This window comes from Danio aesculapii, chromosome 20 (genome assembly GCF_903798145.1).
Source record: "Danio aesculapii chromosome 20, fDanAes4.1, whole genome shotgun sequence".
Classification (NCBI taxonomy): domain Eukaryota; kingdom Metazoa; phylum Chordata; class Actinopteri; order Cypriniformes; family Danionidae; genus Danio; species Danio aesculapii.
In genome coordinates this window covers 32405963-32426260 of record NC_079454.1, presented here as the reverse complement: position 1 = coordinate 32426260, position 20298 = coordinate 32405963, and the positions used below count along the sequence as shown (strand labels likewise).

At 35.2% G+C, this 20298-nt stretch overlaps 1 protein-coding gene across 1 annotated transcript in view; it reads left to right on the top strand.

Moving 5' to 3' along the window:
• Positions 1-20298, top strand: part of LOC130248181 (SAM and SH3 domain-containing protein 1-like) — a 316828-nt gene that overhangs the window by 272263 nt on the left and 24267 nt on the right. The window contains exons 3-8 of the mRNA XM_056481738.1: positions 3517-3567; positions 3785-3834; positions 13940-13977; positions 14242-14328; positions 16488-16600; positions 19266-19367. Coding sequence (XP_056337713.1) covers positions 3517-3567; positions 3785-3834; positions 13940-13977; positions 14242-14328; positions 16488-16600; positions 19266-19367 — 441 coding nt within the window. The remainder of the gene's footprint in view (positions 1-3516; positions 3568-3784; positions 3835-13939; positions 13978-14241; positions 14329-16487; positions 16601-19265; positions 19368-20298) is intronic.

Genomic DNA, 20298 nt, shown 5'->3' with positions numbered 1-20298 from the left:
TCACATTATATTGTTATTAAGGGCACATTATATTGGGTATTATATTAAGGGCGCATTATATTGTTCAAAGGTGAAAGTAGTTTTATTTTAGAATAAATGTTATTTTGAACTTTTTACAAAAGTGTACAATTTCAAATTTTACAACGCTGTGAAGAAATATTACAAAACTGTGATTGGAGCATTAATAATTGTAAGACTCATTATTAATGATCAGAAAAGACAATGTAAAACAGCAGTTTGTTTAATAGGGTCACTTGTTTTCTCTGAAGAATATAAATTTACAATAAGAATATAAATAAATTAAAGATGTTTTTATCATGGAAACTATTATCTTCTGAATCAACAATAGTAGTAATATATTGGGATGCTGCACGAAAAAAAACAACAATTTTTCATAACTTTAGTTTTTTTACTGTGTTTTTTGATTAGATTAATGAATCCTTGGTGAACGGAATAGGCTTTTTATGAAAACTATTTAGATTCTTACTGATCCAATATTTTGACTGGTATAGATGTGTGGTTGTGTTGATGTGTGAAGTGTGCATGTGTATGTGTGTCAGTGAGTGCACACAACACAGAGCTTCTCTTTGTGAATGAATATGTGTTTTGGATGACACGGGCAGCAGCAGTGTGTACAGATAAATCAGTGTGTGCCAATGTGAGCATGTGCCCACTGGGCATTTGGTGATGCCATGCTGCTGATGATACAGAACACGGACCTCTGTGTGTGTTTACATTGGCCAGTATGTGTTCACTTGGAACTTCAGCTTTCCCAAAGTGTGTGTGTGTGTGTGGTTGTAAAATAGGGACGCACGGTTTACCGGTACTATGGTAGTATCATGATACTATGGCTCCAAAAGAATGGTGGTGCCACTGTATTTTTTTAAATGGTGGTATCGTCAGTATTGGTCTATGTACAATACATGTTGCATGTGGAAAAATCACTAAAATGCCTACATGTTTGTGCAACAATAGACCATTTTATTTGAATAGTCTGTGGAGCCCATTAAGGTTGCAAAACTTTTATGGTAGCTTATTGTACTTTTTCTGACATTTCAGTTCGAACGCACACCTGAATCAGTTCATTTCTGTTCCTGTCAATATGATGTAGTAGCTACAACAACCGCAACAATCTCTTAAAGAACAGCTCACAAAGTGAAACTTTGAATTGCTTTGGTCTTACAAACATTGAAACAATTTTTGACCACTTCATATTGCATATTTTGTTGTAAAAATACTCTTTTTGTTTCAAAATATGGTATAATTTTGTATCTTTATTTTAATGTATTTTTTGTTGTTCAGTCATCTACAAAATAGTTTACAGTTGAAGTCAGTATTATTAGCCACCTTTTGAATTATTATTATTTTTTTTAAATATTTCCCAAATGATGTTTAACAGAGCAAGGAAATATTCACAGTAAGTTTGATAATATTTTTTCTTCTGGAGAAAGTCTTATTTGTTTTATTTAAGCTATAATAAAAGCAGTTTTAAATAGTTTAACCATTTTAAGGTCCAAATTATTAGCCCCTAATTTTTCATTTTTCATTTTTTTTCGACTGTCTTCAGAACAAACCATTGTTATACAATAACTTGCCTAATTACCCTATCCTGCCTAGTCAACCTAATTAACCTATAGTTAAGCCTATCACGAAAATAGAGCTGTTATAGTATCGGAATGTGAATTAATGGTATCGCAACAACCCTAGTATGTATGTGTTGGTGAATTCTTTCCTTCATGAGTGACTCCACTTTTACAACACAACGTCTGATTTACTACTTAGAAACTTCCGGACTTTACCAACACACCACTGAGCGCTAAAGCAGACGCATGGAGTGGCATAGAGACAAAACACACACAAACAGCCATCCTGGCCTAAAAACAGTGCTTCTGTCTGAAGAAAATGCTTTGTTTGCATGAAAGAGATTTGAAGATTACTACTGTGATAACTGAGGGTCTGGACACAAATTTTCCACACGCACACACGTACACACAAATTTACAGTGAATTTGTTGGACCAGTAGGGCCTTTTCCATCAAAACATAGTACATCACAGAAAACATTGTCATAATGTTGTTAAATAGCTACTTTAAGCAGCCTTTTCTGATTGTACCTTGCTTATTTATATAGCAAATTTATTTTACAAAAATATCTGAATTGAATACAAGGCAGTGGTTTTTAGGGATAGAAGTCCTGGGGCTGTGAGTTTGTTTTTGTTTTTTTTAAACTGCCAATGTTCACATTTTGATCCAAATGCAGATATGTGGAAGGTCAGTGTTCTAGCAGAGGCCTTGGTTTTGAGAAGTAAGCAGTGAGAATGAGTAAGCAGGGATGCTGACTATGTACTGAGAGCACAATAGATTTTCCATTAGTTCCCGTCAACCTCAACTGATGGTTTCAGAGTTGTTGATAAGTCATGTTGTTTAAAAAAATAAATAAATGAAAGAACCATCTTGACCTTTACTCGACTAGGCCTTTCTGCCAGGACACCAACCAGACCAGTTAAAAAAAAAAAAAACAATCACTTGGGGGAGCAAGATTCCTACACAATGAGTTACCTTTAAAGTGCAAGTTCTTCTTGATTCACAGGCTGGTTACCCTTTTCAAAGTATTTCAATTTAAACTTAAGACAGCTGACAACATGTTTTGTCATCCCAAGATTGTATGAATTTATCTAATTACATATTTTGCCTTTTAACATTTTTTTCTATTATTTAATTCATGTTAGTTTGTAAGAAAAAAGAAAAAAAATTTAGTCATTTGAATTAAAAAGAAATTCTCTCTATATATATTTTTTATATTTATGTGCATAATAATTAATGTATTGTTTGTTTTATTTATTAGTTTATTTTATTAATTTATTTAATTTATTTTATTTATTTATTTATTTATTTTGTTTATTTATTTTATTTATGTTTTATTTATTTTATTTATTTATTCTGTTTATTTTTTATTTATGTTTTATTTATTTATTTATTTAATTTGTTTATTAGTTTATTTTATTTTAAAAATTTATTTATTTGTTTGTTATTTGTCACTACAATGCAAAATAAATCTATTTTATACTTTGTATAAAGGACAAAATAAATAAATAAATTGGAGAAGACATGTGACCAACCCAGTTTTCGGTGGACCTGATTAAGTGGCTGATCAGTGTTTTTCAGTCTATGTGTTATTTTGGTTTATTCTGTTTCTACTCTTATGCTTATTTGGCTTGTTACAGATTGGCATTGTATGTTTCAGCAGGGTTCATGTGTGCTGTATTTCCAGTAGGTTTGGTTTATTCCACATGGTGTTGAATTTTTTTTGCTGTCTTTTGCAGCTGCACAGGACCAGCAGGTTCAGTGTGCCTCAGGTGGTGTGTGTGTGTGTGTTTGTGCAGGGGACAGAAGGTGCGGCTTTCATAATGACAAGTCAGGCTCCTAGCACATGGGTGTGTGGCCCTATATATTAGTGGCATGTCAGTGTGTGTTTGTGTGCCCTTGTTCCTAAACTTCTCTTTTTCTGTGTTTTCCAGGAAAAGTCAGAAACTAGTCTCAACTCTTCACAGCTCCGCTCAGACATCCAGGTCAGTCGACCCACAATGCAGTGCAGATCTGCTTTCAGACCTTCGCACACCTGCAGCTATCATCATAAATCACTGTTACAACATCACACAATCCCTCAGTGATAAATCAGCTGACTGCATGCTCAAATTACACTGATTTGTATATCAGCAGTGATTAAACTCAGTGTGTTGTGTGTGTAATCACAGTAATTAACCACAGTGTTGTCTTTGTATGCAGGAATCATTTGGCTTCAGCAGTGAGGTGTCCACACCAGAGGCTGAGAGAAAGTAAGAAAGTCTCAATGCACTCAGTAATGTTTAGTAGTTGGCTGTAAATCATATGAAGTGGGAAAAAAAAACTTTACAAAAAGTGAATCAGCAAAGGGATGGCTTTAATGTTCGAACAAACGATGACAAGCCATGTTAACTTTTTATTTTATAACAAATGCTAGTTTTTATCTTCTTGCCACCTAGTTCATTTGTAGTTATTAGTAAATATTCTGTTAAGCACTAGTGATTTTTCTTCAGATACTAGTTGCTTGCTTGTTTACCAGTAATACTAGTATACTAGTAATAAATAATGGCTGCTAATGTTCTAGTAAGAATTTAGAATACATACTAGCCAAAACTTGAATGAAAAAAATATTACTATAGTAAGAATGTATAGTCACTTTTTAAAAACTTACTAGTATCTATTTGATTGGTACAATATTAGAATTAGAATTAGAAATCTTTATTGTGCACACGTGTGGAAACTCGTTTTTGGCCTCCTAAACATCATAAATACAAAACACGCACAAACACAGAGCTTCCTACACCACAGATTACTAACACACAACACTAAACATACAAACTACTTCATGGTCATTTATTCAATATGGTAATAGCAGACGGTATAAAAGATTTCTTTAAAAAAATTGTTTTTTGTGTGGGTACTCTGTATCATCTACCAGAAGGAAGCTTTTCAAATTCATAATAAAGAGGATGAGTTGAATCCTGAACTATCTGTGAGGCTTTCCGTCTGGTCTGGTTTATATACAGTTCCACAAGCTGCTTCTGGGGGTCCATTATGATCTTACCAGCAGTGTTAACAATCTTTGCAAGTTTATACTTGCTTCTAGCTCCAAGATTTCCATACCAGCAAGAAAATTACAGGAGATACTTTCAACCAGACTGGTATAAACCTTCCTCACAATACCCTTACTTACACTAAAGCCATTTAATTTCCTTAAAAGAAAGAGTCTCTGTGTTGCCTTATAGATATAGTCTGCGTGTTCACCAAAATTTAAGCCACTATCTAAAATAATACCCAAGTGCTTAACTATTTACTATCTCAACAGTTTTAAGCACTTGGGTATTATTTTAGATAGTGGCTTAAATTTTGGTGAACACGCAGACTATATCTATAAGGCAACACAGAGACTCTTTCTGTTGAGGAAATTAAATAGTTTTAATTTTAGTAAGGGTGTTCTGAGGAAGGTTTATACCAGTCTGGTATAAACAATATACCAAATAAGCGCTAGTATTGAAATAAGTAGTGTCTGTTTAGTAGATCTAATCTAGTGCTAGTAAGAGCTAGTTGCTAATTAATTAGTATGTGTACTTAATAGTAGCATAATCATATAAACTAGTACACTATATAGTGTAAATGTTAAAATGGCTTGCCATAAACCAACAACTTAATGTGTTAAACTCAATATAAGGGATAGTTCAGCCAAAAATGAATTTTTGTTGTTTAAATGCAAGTGTTTGATGAAATGCATTTTATGATTAACCAAAACTCACAGTTTCAGCTAAAAATCCTCTTTAATGTTCAGCTGTTTAAGGGTGTACTCACACTAGCCTATCCAAACCGTGCCCAGGCATGTTTGACCCCCATTTCCTGGTTCGTTTGACAAGTGTTAGTGCTCTAAATTCAGTTGGCTGGCCCTGGCCCAGTTGGAAGAGGTGTGCCAGAGTGCGGTTCGGTTGGGCATTGGTGCAGTACACTTATAGTGTGAGTACAAAGCGCACCTGAGCATGAAACTGAAGACCAGACGTCACTTTTAAGGGATTGTTTTAAATAGATTTATTAATCATTCCTACTTTTCAATGAACGCAAACTGTCATAGTTTATTTAAAATGCAAACCCCCAACTGAATTGTCAGCTTTACCTTCAGCAAACCTCCTAATACCTGCAGCACGATGACTTTCATGAACATTTATGAGTGTCAAAAGTGATTGGTCTGTTCAGCAAAAGATTTGGCTGTGTGTCACTACATATCAAACGACTTAAAATAATACAAAACATTATAATTAAAGCAATCTCCATTATACAGAGCAAGAGCAGTTCTGTTAAACTGAACAGTCGCATCATCGATGGCGTAAGCATGCTCAGGCTCAGAAGGCAAAAAATGTGCGGCCCAAGTGAGAGTGGCAACCGTGCCTAGTGCGAGTAAACCCCAATATGTCACCTACGTCTTGGATGGCCTGAAGGCGATTCAATTAATAGCAAATGTTGATTTTTGGGTGAACCATTCCTTTAAAGGACAGTTTTCTGGTTGTCTGACTTGTATACGAGTCCTGACATCTCAGATATATGATCACACATGTCAGGTCTGCTCTTCATCCTCCATCTGCTGCTGAGTGTAAGTGTGTGTGTGTATTGGGTGTGAATTCCTCCGTTTTACTTCACATCTCTGTGCTTCCAGGCTTCCTTCCTTCCGTCCATTGTTCTTAGATGGTTAAGATGAAACACGCTGATTAGTAAGAGGAAGACAGACAGAAATTCAGACTTAAGTGAGACTCTGTGAATTTATAGTACACAGGGGTGTTAGACAAACTTACTAAAACAACTTTATTTAGCATTATTGCTTAAATGAGCTAAACATGATACACATGATATCATTGCTGCCCACGCTATTCTATTATTGCCAAAGGTCAGTTTGCTTTATTTAAAATGTATTCGTCATATAGTGAATCTCAGAATGATTTCAGTAACACTGTTTTTTTTTAATGATGTCAGAGCACAAACAGGGTAGTTTCTCCATGCGTATGCTCTGTGTTGATGGGCTGTTCCTGTGGGGTTTTAGTGGTCCACGTGCCATGGGAAAGATTTAATTTTATCGCCATCATGCATACTCTCCAGAGAGAAGTAGATGAATGTAAAACATATGGAGCTGACACATCTTTCATCATTTATTGGTCTCTGTGGTTTTAGGCACATGTGTCTGGTACCACAGTTGTGATCGTTTTAACACTAGCTTTGATTGAAAAAAGCAGCATCTTAAAGCTTATTCACACAAAATCAAATTGTAATTTTCTCACTCTGTGCAGGTAACAAACACATTTTGAACTCTGTTGGAAACCAAATAACATTACATTTTTTTTGAATTCCCAAATGCCACTGAGACATTTCTCAAAAGAAAGTCTGATTTTTCTTTTCCTTTGACCTATGAATATTTAATCAGCATGTCATAACTTGACCTTATGGTTAAAAGAGCAGACTTCTCTCTGACTTGCGCAGGACTTCTCCAGTTATTTAACCCACCCTTGCGTGTTCATGTCACATTCTAAAATTCGGTCAGATGACACATTGGACAAGTCCCTCTCCAACGTTTTTTGCATTCAAATGCATTGCACAATATGGAAAAAGAATATCTGTCACTTAGTTGTATTATCATAATAAAGTGTTCTGTGAGAAGCTTTTATGCATTTTTATTTATTTAAATATCTAACCAAAAGCAATTTAAGTTTGTTAATTTACAAAACACAACCCCATTATAACTCTATTTCATAAACATTTGTTCAGGGGAATAGTCTGTGACTTTATCAACACTGTACTATACAGGACAAAAGAGTCATTGCCAGATTACGCTGACTTCCTGTCTGTATGATTAGAAGGAAGAAGCCTTGGCCTTCAGAAAGGTTGTTCATGCTGGACTACAGAGAACCCGATGACAGTGTGAGAGAGATGTGTGTGTTTGTGTGTCTGTGTTGCTTTGAAACCACATCTTTCTTATGTTGACAGAGTCTTCCTCCTAATACACACTACTGTTCAAAAGTTTAGTAGGTACAGAAATTTTTCTTTTGAGAACATTGAAAATGTTACTTACCTTAAGCATTCGAAAGTTACGTTTACAGTTGTCTGTGTTATTATAATAATTTATTTGCATGTTATAATAAGGTGATAGAAAGCTAACAGTCATCCAGAGATAATGTGAGTGCGTGTGGCTTTAAGGAAATCCCTCAAGGTCTGTTTGCCGTGACCTCTAGTGAAGGCCATTTCCTGCACTCTTCTTTTACAGTTTTTGTATATATGTGTTCTGAACTCCAAATCCAGGTGTTAGGAAGCAAATCAACCAACCAATGGAAGGACACCAGGTGCACCCTGGGATAGAAGTGTTTCTCTTCATCAGCAGTTTAACTGCAGGAAAAAGGAAGTCCCACTCCCAGCTCTGAAAGTGCAGAACATGCATCACTGTAGTGATGCACAACTGATGAAAGCAGCACGATGTTCATCTTAAAAGGATAGATCACCCAAAAGTTAACATTTACTCATCATTTAGTCAGCCTCGAGTTTTTCCAAACCTGTTTGAGTTTTTTTTCCCTGTTGAACACAAAATTAGACATTTTAAATAAAGCTGGAAATTAGTAAAAACAAATACTAGACTGCAAAACCCAAGAAGTTAAGGTAACTCCAACCATTTGAGCAAAACTGATTGCAACAAACCATTTAAGTTCAAAAATTAATCCTAATGAGTACTGTGAACTTAATCCATTTGAGTAAACGAAGCAATTTGAGCAAAGTAAAACCCAATAAATGAAGAGAACTCAAACCAACTGAGTACTGTAAAACCTAATAAGTAATAATAATAATAATAACTACACTCATTTCATTTGATAAAGTTAACTGTTGGGCTTTACAGTGTATTATACTCATTGGTGAATGCTTTTCAAGATTTTTCTGAATATCTTCTTTTGTTTTCAACAGAAGAAAGTAAGTCAGGTTATTGATCTAGTAAATGGTGAGAAAATGATAACAATATTTGCAGTTTGGGGTGAATTATCCCTTCAATTCAGGAGAAATTGCATTTTGGCCCAGTAATTTGACTGATCTTACACGCTGGAAGGTCATTTTTTGACCATTCCAAATTAGGCAAACACATAAAGCAAGCTGGCCACAATAACAGGGGCAGAATACAGCTGTCAGTAAAAGCAAATGCTGTAAATATTACTCAAAGTATGAGCAAAAAGTAGCTCATCCCTTTAAAAGTACTTGTGAGTATTGAGTATTACGATGTGAAAGGTTGATGTGTTTATATGCAATTTGAGCAGCGATGTGCAAATTTAACTTTAAATGTAACAACTCTAAATCTAATAATAGAATGATCATTTGAATTCATAGGGGTGTCAGTAATTGTGGCATTAAGATTTGGTGATTTCAGTCATCATAAGGTAAACATCCTTTATCATCTCATCAGTGACATGCAGTTTAAACAGTCTCTCGGTCATTGCATGTAAATATTTTCAACATCATCTTGGACACTTTTTATGCTTCCAAATGGTTTGCTGCATTTATAAAGTGCCCATGTCTTGAGGTAGTTCAGTATGATGCGATTTACTTTCTATGTGCTATTTGATTGGACGGGAATTTTTTTTCTACTTTAGCCAATCCCCATAGACATGAAAAAAATTAAGTAGTGACTGCAGTACCAGTACTGCACTAAAAATGTACTCAAGTGAAAGTAAATGTCCACAATTTTAAAACTACTTAGTAAATTACAATTCCTGAGAAAACTGTGATTTGTTATTTACACCACTGCTCACAGCTGGATTTTGTGAGTGATTAGTTGATGCGTGTAATAAACAGCCCAAAATTCAGAGTAGATTCAGAGAGTTTGTGCGGAGCAGAATTAGCTGCAAATGGAGCTAAGCTAAGCTTCTTGTGTAAAAGAACACAATGCCACATTTCACTTTTAGAGATGAGCTGCGTGCATATAAAATGCTCAAATATAGTTATTGTCTTGTAATGTTCTTTCAGTGTTCGCGTGGGTTTCCTCCGGGTGCTCCGGTTTCCCCCACAGTCCAAAGGCATGCGCTATAGGTGAATTGAATCAACTAAATTGGCCATGGTGTATGTGTGTGCGTGCACATGTGAGAGTGTATGGGTGTTTCCCAGTACTGGGTTGCAGCAGGAAGGGCATCCGCTGTGTAAAACATATGGCAGATGAGTAAAGAGACTAAGCTGAAGGAAATGAAATGAATGAATGGTCTTGTGACAGCTTTTGAAAGCTTTACTAAATTTGGTCATGAGTTAGAGAAAGAGCTTGACTTTGGGTTTAATACTTTACCTGTCAATTTGAGTGACATCTGGTATTGTTAGCAATCCAAAATAAGCTCTGCGTTAAATTAAAGGACACAAATGAAATATGTGGAGAAAGTAAGAGTGCAGATATTCCAGTGTCAAATGTTCTTTCATCGCATTCCCTGAATAACTATCTCAGCAAGCCAGGGATTCCTCTGTTTCAGAGCTCGTGGACATGACAGTTCCTCACAGTGTAGGAATGCAGCTCGCAAGGCTAATATTCCACTAGACGCACCAGTAACGACACAGGACACCCTTCGAAAAGAAAGAAACTGACAGACTGTAACACGCTTGCATTGTATGCTGGTCACACACATACAGCTCCATCAATAGCAGAAATCCTGAATGGAGCCTAATTTACTGAGCTGCTCCTCAATAGGGCCTTTTTAGCATGGGATGCAGTTAGCATACAAGCAGCAAGACTGCCTTTGGATTCACTGGGGGGTGAATGAGAGGTTAAACAGAGAAAGTTTGTATCGCCATGGCAGCATAATGATATGATAATTCAGGGAGGCCTCTGTCATGCCCTGTGTCTCAAACACACACACACTAGGGTAAAAGAGCAGTGTTGACGTCTTTATTTGGTCATAGTGCAATGGACGTCCTGAAAAATGCAGGAATGTGTGCTCTGTTTAATAACACATGCACATTTTTACAGTCATTGTAAAGACATGTAACATATGACCTGCCACCATACACATGCACACTGTGTAGATACTGATAGCTTTAGCACTGAGGATGTCTTTGGGACACATGGATAACAGATGAAAAGCAGACATGCATGCACCCGTGATGATTTAAATTCAAGCCACTGGTAAAAACACTGTCTTCCTGTGGAGAAAACCAGAACATGGGTGCACGAAAGTGTGTGTTCACATACGCTTACATGGCTGTGTCAGTGTTTACTTTAGTGCAGACGAGGTTGAGATTGTTTACCCAAGGATGAGTGAAAATCCACCAGTCAGATGAGAAAACCACAACACATAGACTTGCATGCTTGCCTTTCGTGTTCTCGTCTGTAGTATGTTTGACAGAATGTTTTCTTCTTTTTCTCTGGGTTTTGTTGACCGTTTGCTCAGCTCTGATGTTTTCTCTCGTTAACATTTCACACGTGGCCTCATTTCAAGCAACATTTTACTACTTGACCGTCTGACAACGTCAATGTGATTAATAACTAAATCTAATAGGAATGGAAACACTAGATTTTTTCCCCATTCCAGAATAGTATGACTGGTTTGATTATGTGACAAGCAAAAAGACTAGGTTTTGTTTTAATGTCCATAATTGTCCTTCTTTTTTAATACAATATGTTTAAATATAGATCGCCGTTTAAAAGCTGAGATCAGTAAGAGCTTATTTAGGACACTAAGGCTGCGTCCAAAACTGCCTACTACTCCGTAGGTATTGCATTTGAATTTAAACGTATACCACTCGGCCGTTTGAAAAGTACGTTCTATATAGTATGTGAGAAGTATAAATGGAATTCAGACGTACTACATCTGCCATTTTGTCATGGTCACATGACCTACCTGCGTCGCTTCAGTCCCATTCATGAATTCTCTCGTGGGGCATCATGGGATAGCGCAGTGTGCTTGGAATGCACACTTCAGAATCTCACTAGTAGTAAGTCATCTGGGTACTTCTCGCATACTGATTTTCGAATTCTATGAATTCGGACATACTACTCGGCTTGCATACTGTTTTTAGCTGACTATAATTTGGAAGTGTGCGGTTTCAGGTGCAGCCTAAGACCCAATCTCAATTCTACCACTTAGCGCCTGTTTTGAGTGTTCACGTGAAGGGGTAGGGGTTTCCTAATTCTCTTTAGCTTGAAGGTGTAGGGCATACGGGGAAGAGCTAGATAGACCTTGAAACTGAGATTTTTCAGGACCACAATCGAAACCAAGGGGTACAAAAAAAGGAGATGTTATTAGTATTAGTATTTATTAGTATTTTTGTCATTACAAATTTTTACAACAAACAAATATGTTTTAATACATTCATAATGTCGTTTGTGTTTTACCATTATGCTTTAAAAAAAAAAACACCAGCTGGGGTGCTGGAAAAAAATAAATAAATAACGAACCTTAAATTACAGAAATTTACTGTAAAATAACAGGCGTTAAATTACCTAAATGTACCATAAAATAACAGATGTTAAATTACATAAATTTCCTTAAATTAATTTTCCTTAATTTAAAATTTTAACGCCCGTTATTTGGTTTGTTTTCCCAGCATCCCGGTGGCTGAAAAAACCCCCCCGTAAAATTATGCATTTTTAAATTTCACGTCTGACACTCAATGACACTCGAATACCCTGTCAGAAAAGACTAGTGCATGGGAATGAGCTTTTTTTACGTTGTCTGATCTAATGTTAATGCTGTTTTCGTGTGTTAACATTGATGAATATGGCCACGGTGTAAATACACAGTACAGTTACGATCTTATTGCCGCATTATATTGTTATGATAACGATGATATTGATATTGCGATGACATGATAATGTGTGCAAGTGTTGTAGTGGTGTCCCATTTCTTAGCGGTAAATTTTTTAGCCTTTCCCCTTCACACTGTTTCAAGGGCCAATGGGGAAAGGTTAGGGTACAAAAATAAAATTGGGATTGAGCCTAATACTTTTATTTAGCAAGGATATATTCATTTGATTTTAAAAGTGACATGTGTTATTGTGTCACAACATGTGACACAATATTTTCATTATAGACTTTCAATATTTATCAAAAGATTTGTCATCAATTGTCTCAAAATTTAAGCTAAATCATTATATGACAATATTTAAGATGACACTAAAGACTGGTATAATGGCTGGCTGAAGATTCAACATTTTAAGCAATAATTGTTAAAGTACTTCACATCATCACCTTATTATAAACGTGAAGTTTTAGTAAGCTTAAGAGAGAGACAAAAATAAACAATATTACAGATTTCAGATGTATGAGTAGTAGCAGTATAAATGCATTGTTTGTTTATATACATGAAGACTTCTTTAAAAGTTTCGTTCTTTTGAAATCTCCCAAGTGCTTTTAAATTGAGTATTTTATCAAAAATAATAGCTTTAATAACTCCTTTCATTGTCTTTGCCATGACGACAGTATATAATATTTTACTAATTATTTTGCAAGGCTAGAATTCAGCCTTAAGTGACATTTAAAAGCTTAACTAGGGTAATTATGTTAACTAGGCAAGTCACTGCAGTACAACAGTGGTTTTTTTTGTAACCTGTCAAAGAATGTGATAAGAATATTAACCATAGCATTTTTTAAAAATTCCAGCCCAGCTAAAAGAAAAAAATACTTTCTCCAGAAAAAACATTAAAGAAAAGGTGCTTGGGAAATATTTACAAAATAAAGCATTTCACAAGAGCGCTTCTAATTTTGTAATTCAGCTACATGCGTGAATGTTTTATGTAATCTGATATGAGATGAAATGTGCAAATGTCTGAAAAGCAGGAATACTATCATTCAAAGAAATGATTTCCTCTAGTTTGTTACAGATGTTTTGGCAACCCACCAATTAACCAATAATAATGAAAAAAAAAAGGTTAAGAGAAGGTGTTTTCATATATGATGTGTTTGTCTGAGTCGTGTTCTAAAAGAGTACGAGTTGGCTAAATAGGTTCTGGCAGCATCAATAAGATATCTAAAATCCCAATGTTTTATTTTCACCCATTCTCTCACCAAATGAGCTCTAATGTGTTGTGTTATTTTGGTATTTTCCAAGGGCACTGTGCCCCAGAGGAGAAGAGTGGAAATATAAACAAGCAGTGTCTGTCCTGCTGTGGTTCTCATTCTCATTCTCAGTCTCTTTCTCTCACTTTGTCTTTCCCGTCTCGTTTCGCTGCATCTCTGGAGCTTCTCTCATCTGTGCCCTGTGAGCCTCAGGAGCCTGACATGTGCTCTAAACAGCACCACACTGCCCTCTACTGACACACAAATACATAATGCCAGTCGGTGGGGGACTTGGTGGATATCTTAAAAAACGGGTTTTATTAAGCATGTCTTAATTCTGTTCTTTTCTGTATTTCCATCAGAATTCCTCTGCACAAATCCAGCTCTGAGGATGGATCAGGTTTGTGATTCATTATAAGACTTTGTAGATCTAATTATGACGATTTGGGGGAAATGGTATTGGATTTTTTAAAGATTATGCCGGAATGTTCTGGTAACATGAGTCACTGTGAACACTAAATGAAACAAAAACAAATGCCCAGATATATAGATGCAGTAATAGAGTGCCGCATTTTTTAGAAAGCAGTTTATTTAGTCATTTTTAGTGTCTGTACAAAAGTGAATGCGTTTGGTCCTGATGAGTTTCTCCTCTCTTCACATGCAGGAAAGTGGGACAACAAGAAGAAAAACAAATCCTTCTGGCAGAACTTCCGAAAGTCACAGAAGGGGGTCACAAGGCAAGCGTCAAAAGGTAATAAAAACAAACTCACTGCATTTTTCTCATGTTATTCTCTTCATAGCTCTGCAGTTTGCTCACTTGTTTTTATTGTTCATAGACCATATTTGGGGTGGCAACTCTTAGAAATATAAACAATGGATGAATTAGTGGTTTAAACTGTAGTTATAGTTCCATCTTTCATCTAAATGGACCATCCATTTTTGACAATGAGGCTTTTTTTTTTTTTTTTTTTAGAGTAGGCCTGTTATGGTATTACATTTTTTTGTTACGATAGTTGCAGAAGCTGTCCTCGCAATATATTGATTTATAACAACTCTATAGTTTGTGTATTGCTTTATTGTGTATATAAATATACAGTGTAAAAAGAAGGATTGTAAAGAACAAAAAAAATTAACAATTTACAATAAGGTCTCATTAGCATTTTTCAGTTAATGCATTAACAGTAAGAGAAAGCTACATTTGTAATGGAAGTTAAGTTAATATTGTTTTATAAAAACAATTATAAAACTGAACTTTAGCATTTATCTGCTTGAATAAACAAAATAGTACATTCATTCATTCATTTTCCTTCGGCTTAATCCCTTTATTCATCAGGGGGCGCCACAGCAAAATGAACCACCAACTTATCCGTCATATGTTTTACACGGTGGATGCCCTTCCAAACTCAACCAAGTACTGGGAAACATCCATTCACACTCATTCACACACATACACTATGGCCAATTTAGTTTATTCAATTCACCTATACCGAATGTCTTTGGACTGTAAGGGAAACCGGAACACCCAGAAGAAACCCATGCCAACACGGGGAGAACATGCAAACTCCACACAGAAATGCCAACTGACCCAGCCAGGGCTTGAACCAGTAACCTTCTTACTGTGAGGCAACAGTGCTAACCACTGAGCCACCGTGTCACCCCAAAACAGTACATTTTTTATGAGTAATGAAACATTACCTGAGAAATTATAATTTTTTATGAAATCAGTTGTATTAAATGTCTTGGATAGTTTTCATCTGTTCAGTTTAATTGGATATTGTCAGAAAATGGAGCCTTGTTGTAAAGTGTTAACGAAGAATAGGCCTGGAATGAATCAACATTGTCAGTCTCTATGTCGTAGGCCAGATTAACGTTCAAATCTTTATATTGGAAAATAAATGAGCAATTAAATCTTCAAGCAGTTGGTGCTGTGATTAACACCACAGTTGTCTGAAGATGCGGTTCCCAAAGTGAAGGTCACGGGACTATGAAAGGGGGTCGCTTGGTGATTTAAAGAAATCAAGTGAATTTTAATAAACTATTAAAACGACTATATTTTATCCATAACCTACAGAAGATGAAAATAGTAAAACACTGTGCCCACCAGCCTCATTGAGTGAGGTTAATATTAAATTAAACAAATGAATAAATGTCTGAATGAAATGTATTTTTAATAAATAAAAATTCTATAGTTGTTGGACTGTTTTTTTTTTTTCTGTGTGGTCAATATACTCATGTTTATATAAGCCTGTTGGTGTGTGTGAGCTGTTGCATTCAACATTTGTATGTTTATGACCACTTCTGAAAATGGTAGGGGTCGTGAGTCACAGGAATTATTTTTTCAGGGTCGCGGGCTAAAAAGTTTGGTAACCCCTGGTCTAAAGGGATAGTTCACCCAAAACTGAAAATTATTGCCTAGTTCACACATCCTCAACTTGTTCCAAACCTGTTTGAGTGTTTTTTTTTTCTTTTTTCCTGAAGAGTATTGAGAAAAAAAACTGCCATTAGCTTCCATAGTATCTTTGTTCATATTATGGATTTCAGTGGCTGGTTTTTCCCTACAGAATGTCTTGTATTGTGTTCAACAGAAGAAAGATATTCATAAAAGTTTAGAACCACTTGAGTGTGAGTAAATAATGAGGTCATTTCCCTTTAAATAATAAATGACTGTTCAATATTGATCTAAAGATCACACAATAACAATATCGTGCATGTTCATTACTGCAATATATTCTTAAATTAAACATCATTGTTTCAACTCTGGAATAAATGTTTGTTAATTCAGCCTAAGATTTAAAGGATTTCCTGCCATCACTGTTTCTATACTGTATGTTATCTCTAATTTTAAGTTTATTTTTGAATCAGGATATAAACAGATTTGACGGTTGCCTTGTTTTCTTTTCGAACCTGCAGGAGAAGACATTGGCTATGTGGCCAGTGAGATCACAATGAGTGATGAAGAGCGAATTCAGCTGATGATGATGGTGAAAGAGAAGATGATCACTGTAGAGGAAGCTCTGTCAAGGGTAAACACGCTGAACAGTAACACAGCTTCCCTGGCTTACATTCATGTGTACTAACCCTACTTACCCAGACTGATGCCGCCCTGCTTTTTCCTCCAAACACACACCCGCTTACATACACTCACACTCATACATACAAATACAAACCCATGCGTACTGACCCGCATCTGAGGGCTGCAGTAGATTACCTAGTGCAAGTCATGTTTTGTTGAGATGAAGGAGGGTCTTTGGTGTTTAATTTCTGAAGTAGGGTTAGCTGGGAGTGGTCGGGTGGATCTCTTCTTCTATATGTTTTCTTTGTTCAGATGTGTTGTGTCACTGTAGGTCTCTTTGTCAATTGTGTTTTGAGATCATGATTAATTATCATCTGATAATTGTAGAATATGGCTTCCTTCTCTCCACAAGGCTGACATTGATTCCTTTAACCAACTGGGTTTTCTTTATTTAAATTCTCTTCCGCTTCAGTTTTATTTTTTTATTTATTTTTTCTTTGGGCTGGTAGTTTATTTAGAAGTATCGATTGACTGGACCTCAAGTTTGAATCAATGAGTCAATCACAAGCCTTTGTGGATAGTTGATATCATACATGCTGTAAGCATGCATGATTATGTGTCTGTCCTTGTGTGTGCAAATGTGACTTTCATGTTCTTTACCTTTTCTGTGTTCTTTTTGTTGTGTATTTCTCTGTGTGAGTGTTTGAGTCCACAGGTGTCATGCACTTTATTATAAATATCTTGGTCACAATTTATTTTCATGGTCCGTTTGTTGAATTTAAGTTACATTGCATATACATGTCAACTAATTCTCATTAGATTATAAGTAGACTGTTAGGTTGGGGTCAGGGTTATTGTAAGTTGACATGTATTTTCAAAGTTTCTAATAGTCAGTTAAATATCTGTTTAGCAGCAGTATCAACAGATATTAAGCAGACAGTCTACTAATACTCAAATAGACCATCAAAATAAAGTGTTACCATATTTTTTTAATGAGTTTAAGATTGAATACTATAGTTTTTTTGTTTAACCTGAAAATAAACCTGAGTTCAACCCATGATGATGCATTTACATAGTGTGAAAAAAACGCTTTGACATTTTGTTCAGAAAAAAACATTATAATTTGGAGTTAAATAAGAGTTTATTAAGAAGGGGTTGTTTAAGAAACTATATTTAATCATAAAAATATATAAATGTGCAATTTAAATGCACATTATGTTCCATATAAACTGTGTAATGCATATAAAAATAAATATAAAACTTGTAACATTTAATTACATGTACATGCGTATAAATAGGTGCTTAAAATTTGTGGTTAGTAATTTTAAAAAGAATGTAAAACACAGTTAAACATACAAGAATTTGACATATTATTCAAATTAAAATAACTATTTTGTATTTTAAAGATTCTTTTAAGTCTTTGGTCGCCCAATCATCAAGAAATCTTTTTGTGCTCACCGATCAATAAGCATGTCTATTTTTATCAACGTTCAAAATAGTTCTGCTGCTGTTGTATTGTTGTGGAAATCATGATAAATATGTATTTCCAGTTTTCTTTTATGCTTTTAATTATAAAAGACTTTTCTGTCACATTCACTTTGAAACAGGAGTACCCAAATTTTTTCTTACAAAGGGCCAAAAATCAAACTTGATTGAGGCTAGTGGGTCAAAGGTAAATATAGTTGCTATGGGTGATTTCCTAATTTATTTATTTAATATTTTTAAAAATTACAAAAAACATTGCTTTATATCAGTATATTTTTTACATTTTATAATAAATATAACATTAAATTTTATAATAAACTTATTACATTAAAAACAATCTAATTTATAACAGAATTACACTAGTTTTTGCCTTGATTTGCTCACCGATGTCTTCTGCATAGTTCTCGTTCCATCGAGTGACTGTATTTACTATTTCACAAATGACATTTGGTTACAATATTTAATTGAAACATTTAATTTCTGTTTGCTTTTTTGTAGCTCACCAATAATACAAACAAACAAAAGAATGTTAAAGATGTTAAATTAGAAATGATGATCTCTGTGTTAAAGGCATTTGCCCCATCATTCTCACTCTGCTCTCAGATGGGATGGTGGGCCAAATCAAAGGTTACAATGGGCCAACTTTGGCCTGCGGACCCTACTTTGGGCATCTTTGCTTTAAAGCATACACTGTAAAAATATAGGGTTCCACACAATTTCTTCATGTTGTCTCAACACAAATCAATTAAGTTAACTTAATTGTTTTTACAAATTTAGGTGGATTAAATATAAAACAATTAAGTTGTCCACAAAAACCTCAGAAATTGTGTTGATTCAGCTCATTTTAAATAAATAGTTTGAAAAAGCAGAAAAAAACACTTTTTTTGAGTGTACATTTTTTTTGTATTTTTTTTTTAATTCATAAAAAAAACTTCTGACCCCAAACTGTGATTCTTTTTATAAATACGAATGAAAAATGCATTAAATAAATAAAAACAAAACTCTGTTTAAGTGGACCTGACACTTCATGTATGCGTGTTGTTTTGTGTTTTTGTTGGTGATGGGTGAGAGTTTTCTGTGTGTCTTTACATGTTTGTATAGTGTGTTCTTTCACTCTATTTCTGTAACAGATAGGGTGTGTGTGTGTGAGGGCGAGGGGGCGGCTCTCTTTGACCTCTTGTTCTCCATAGTTAAAGGAATATGAGAGGAACAGACAGTTGAGCAGCAGTACAGAGACAGCAGAGTGGACTGATGGATCCAGTCCCACTGTTAACCTCTCCTCCGCCTGCAATGTAAGTACTATACCAAACCACCCAGACTGAGTGTATACAGGCCCGTGTGTTTACAACATAACCTCATTCAGTCACATCAAAATTTATTTTCCTCCGGCAGTGAGAGTTCGTAATGTCTCTCACTGTACTGACTGATGTCGTGTGTGTGTGTGTGTGTGTGTGTGTGTGTGTGTGTGCGTGTGTGTGTGTGTGTGTGTGTGTGTGTGCGCGTGTGTACTGCAGGGAGGTTAAATCTCAGCAGACCACACTAGTGACGTTGTGGCTTATAAACTCAGGCAGTGGCAGTCCTTACGTCAACCCAGTTCATCCCCTTCCCTACAATAACTGCACTTTTATTTGTTATAAATTTCAGCAGTCATAAATCTTAGGATGCTTTGAAGTCATCATAGATTAAAGGAGCACATGTGTGGTTTTTAATGCTGATTTGGCTAATTCTTTTGCATTTATATTGATTAAAAATCTGAATTCATTGAATAAAAAATATAAATGTGAATAAAAATAAACGCCATGAGTTTTATTAAGCTGTTCACCCAAATAATGAACTTTATCATCATTTGACAATCCAGCCTGTATGAGTTTTTTTCTTCTGTTGAATGTTGGAAACCAGTGGTCATTCACACTATGGTTGTCAAAGGCTGCTGGTGTCCAACATTCTTCAAAATAACAACTGGAATGTGAGTAAATGTGAGCAAGTTTCATTTTTAGGTGAACTTTCCCATTAACATGGCTTTTATTAGGTCGCTGCTATGGTTTTTAACAGATATTTGCAAAATTCTGTTTATGTAAAATGTTTTAAATGTACTGAGGGCATCTTACCCCATATTTCTAAGTACATCATTTGAAAGCTAATAGGTTGTGAGTTGATATGAAGATGTTGATGTAATTTTACAGTGGTAATGAGCATCTGGCACTGGCAACTTACTGTAAGACC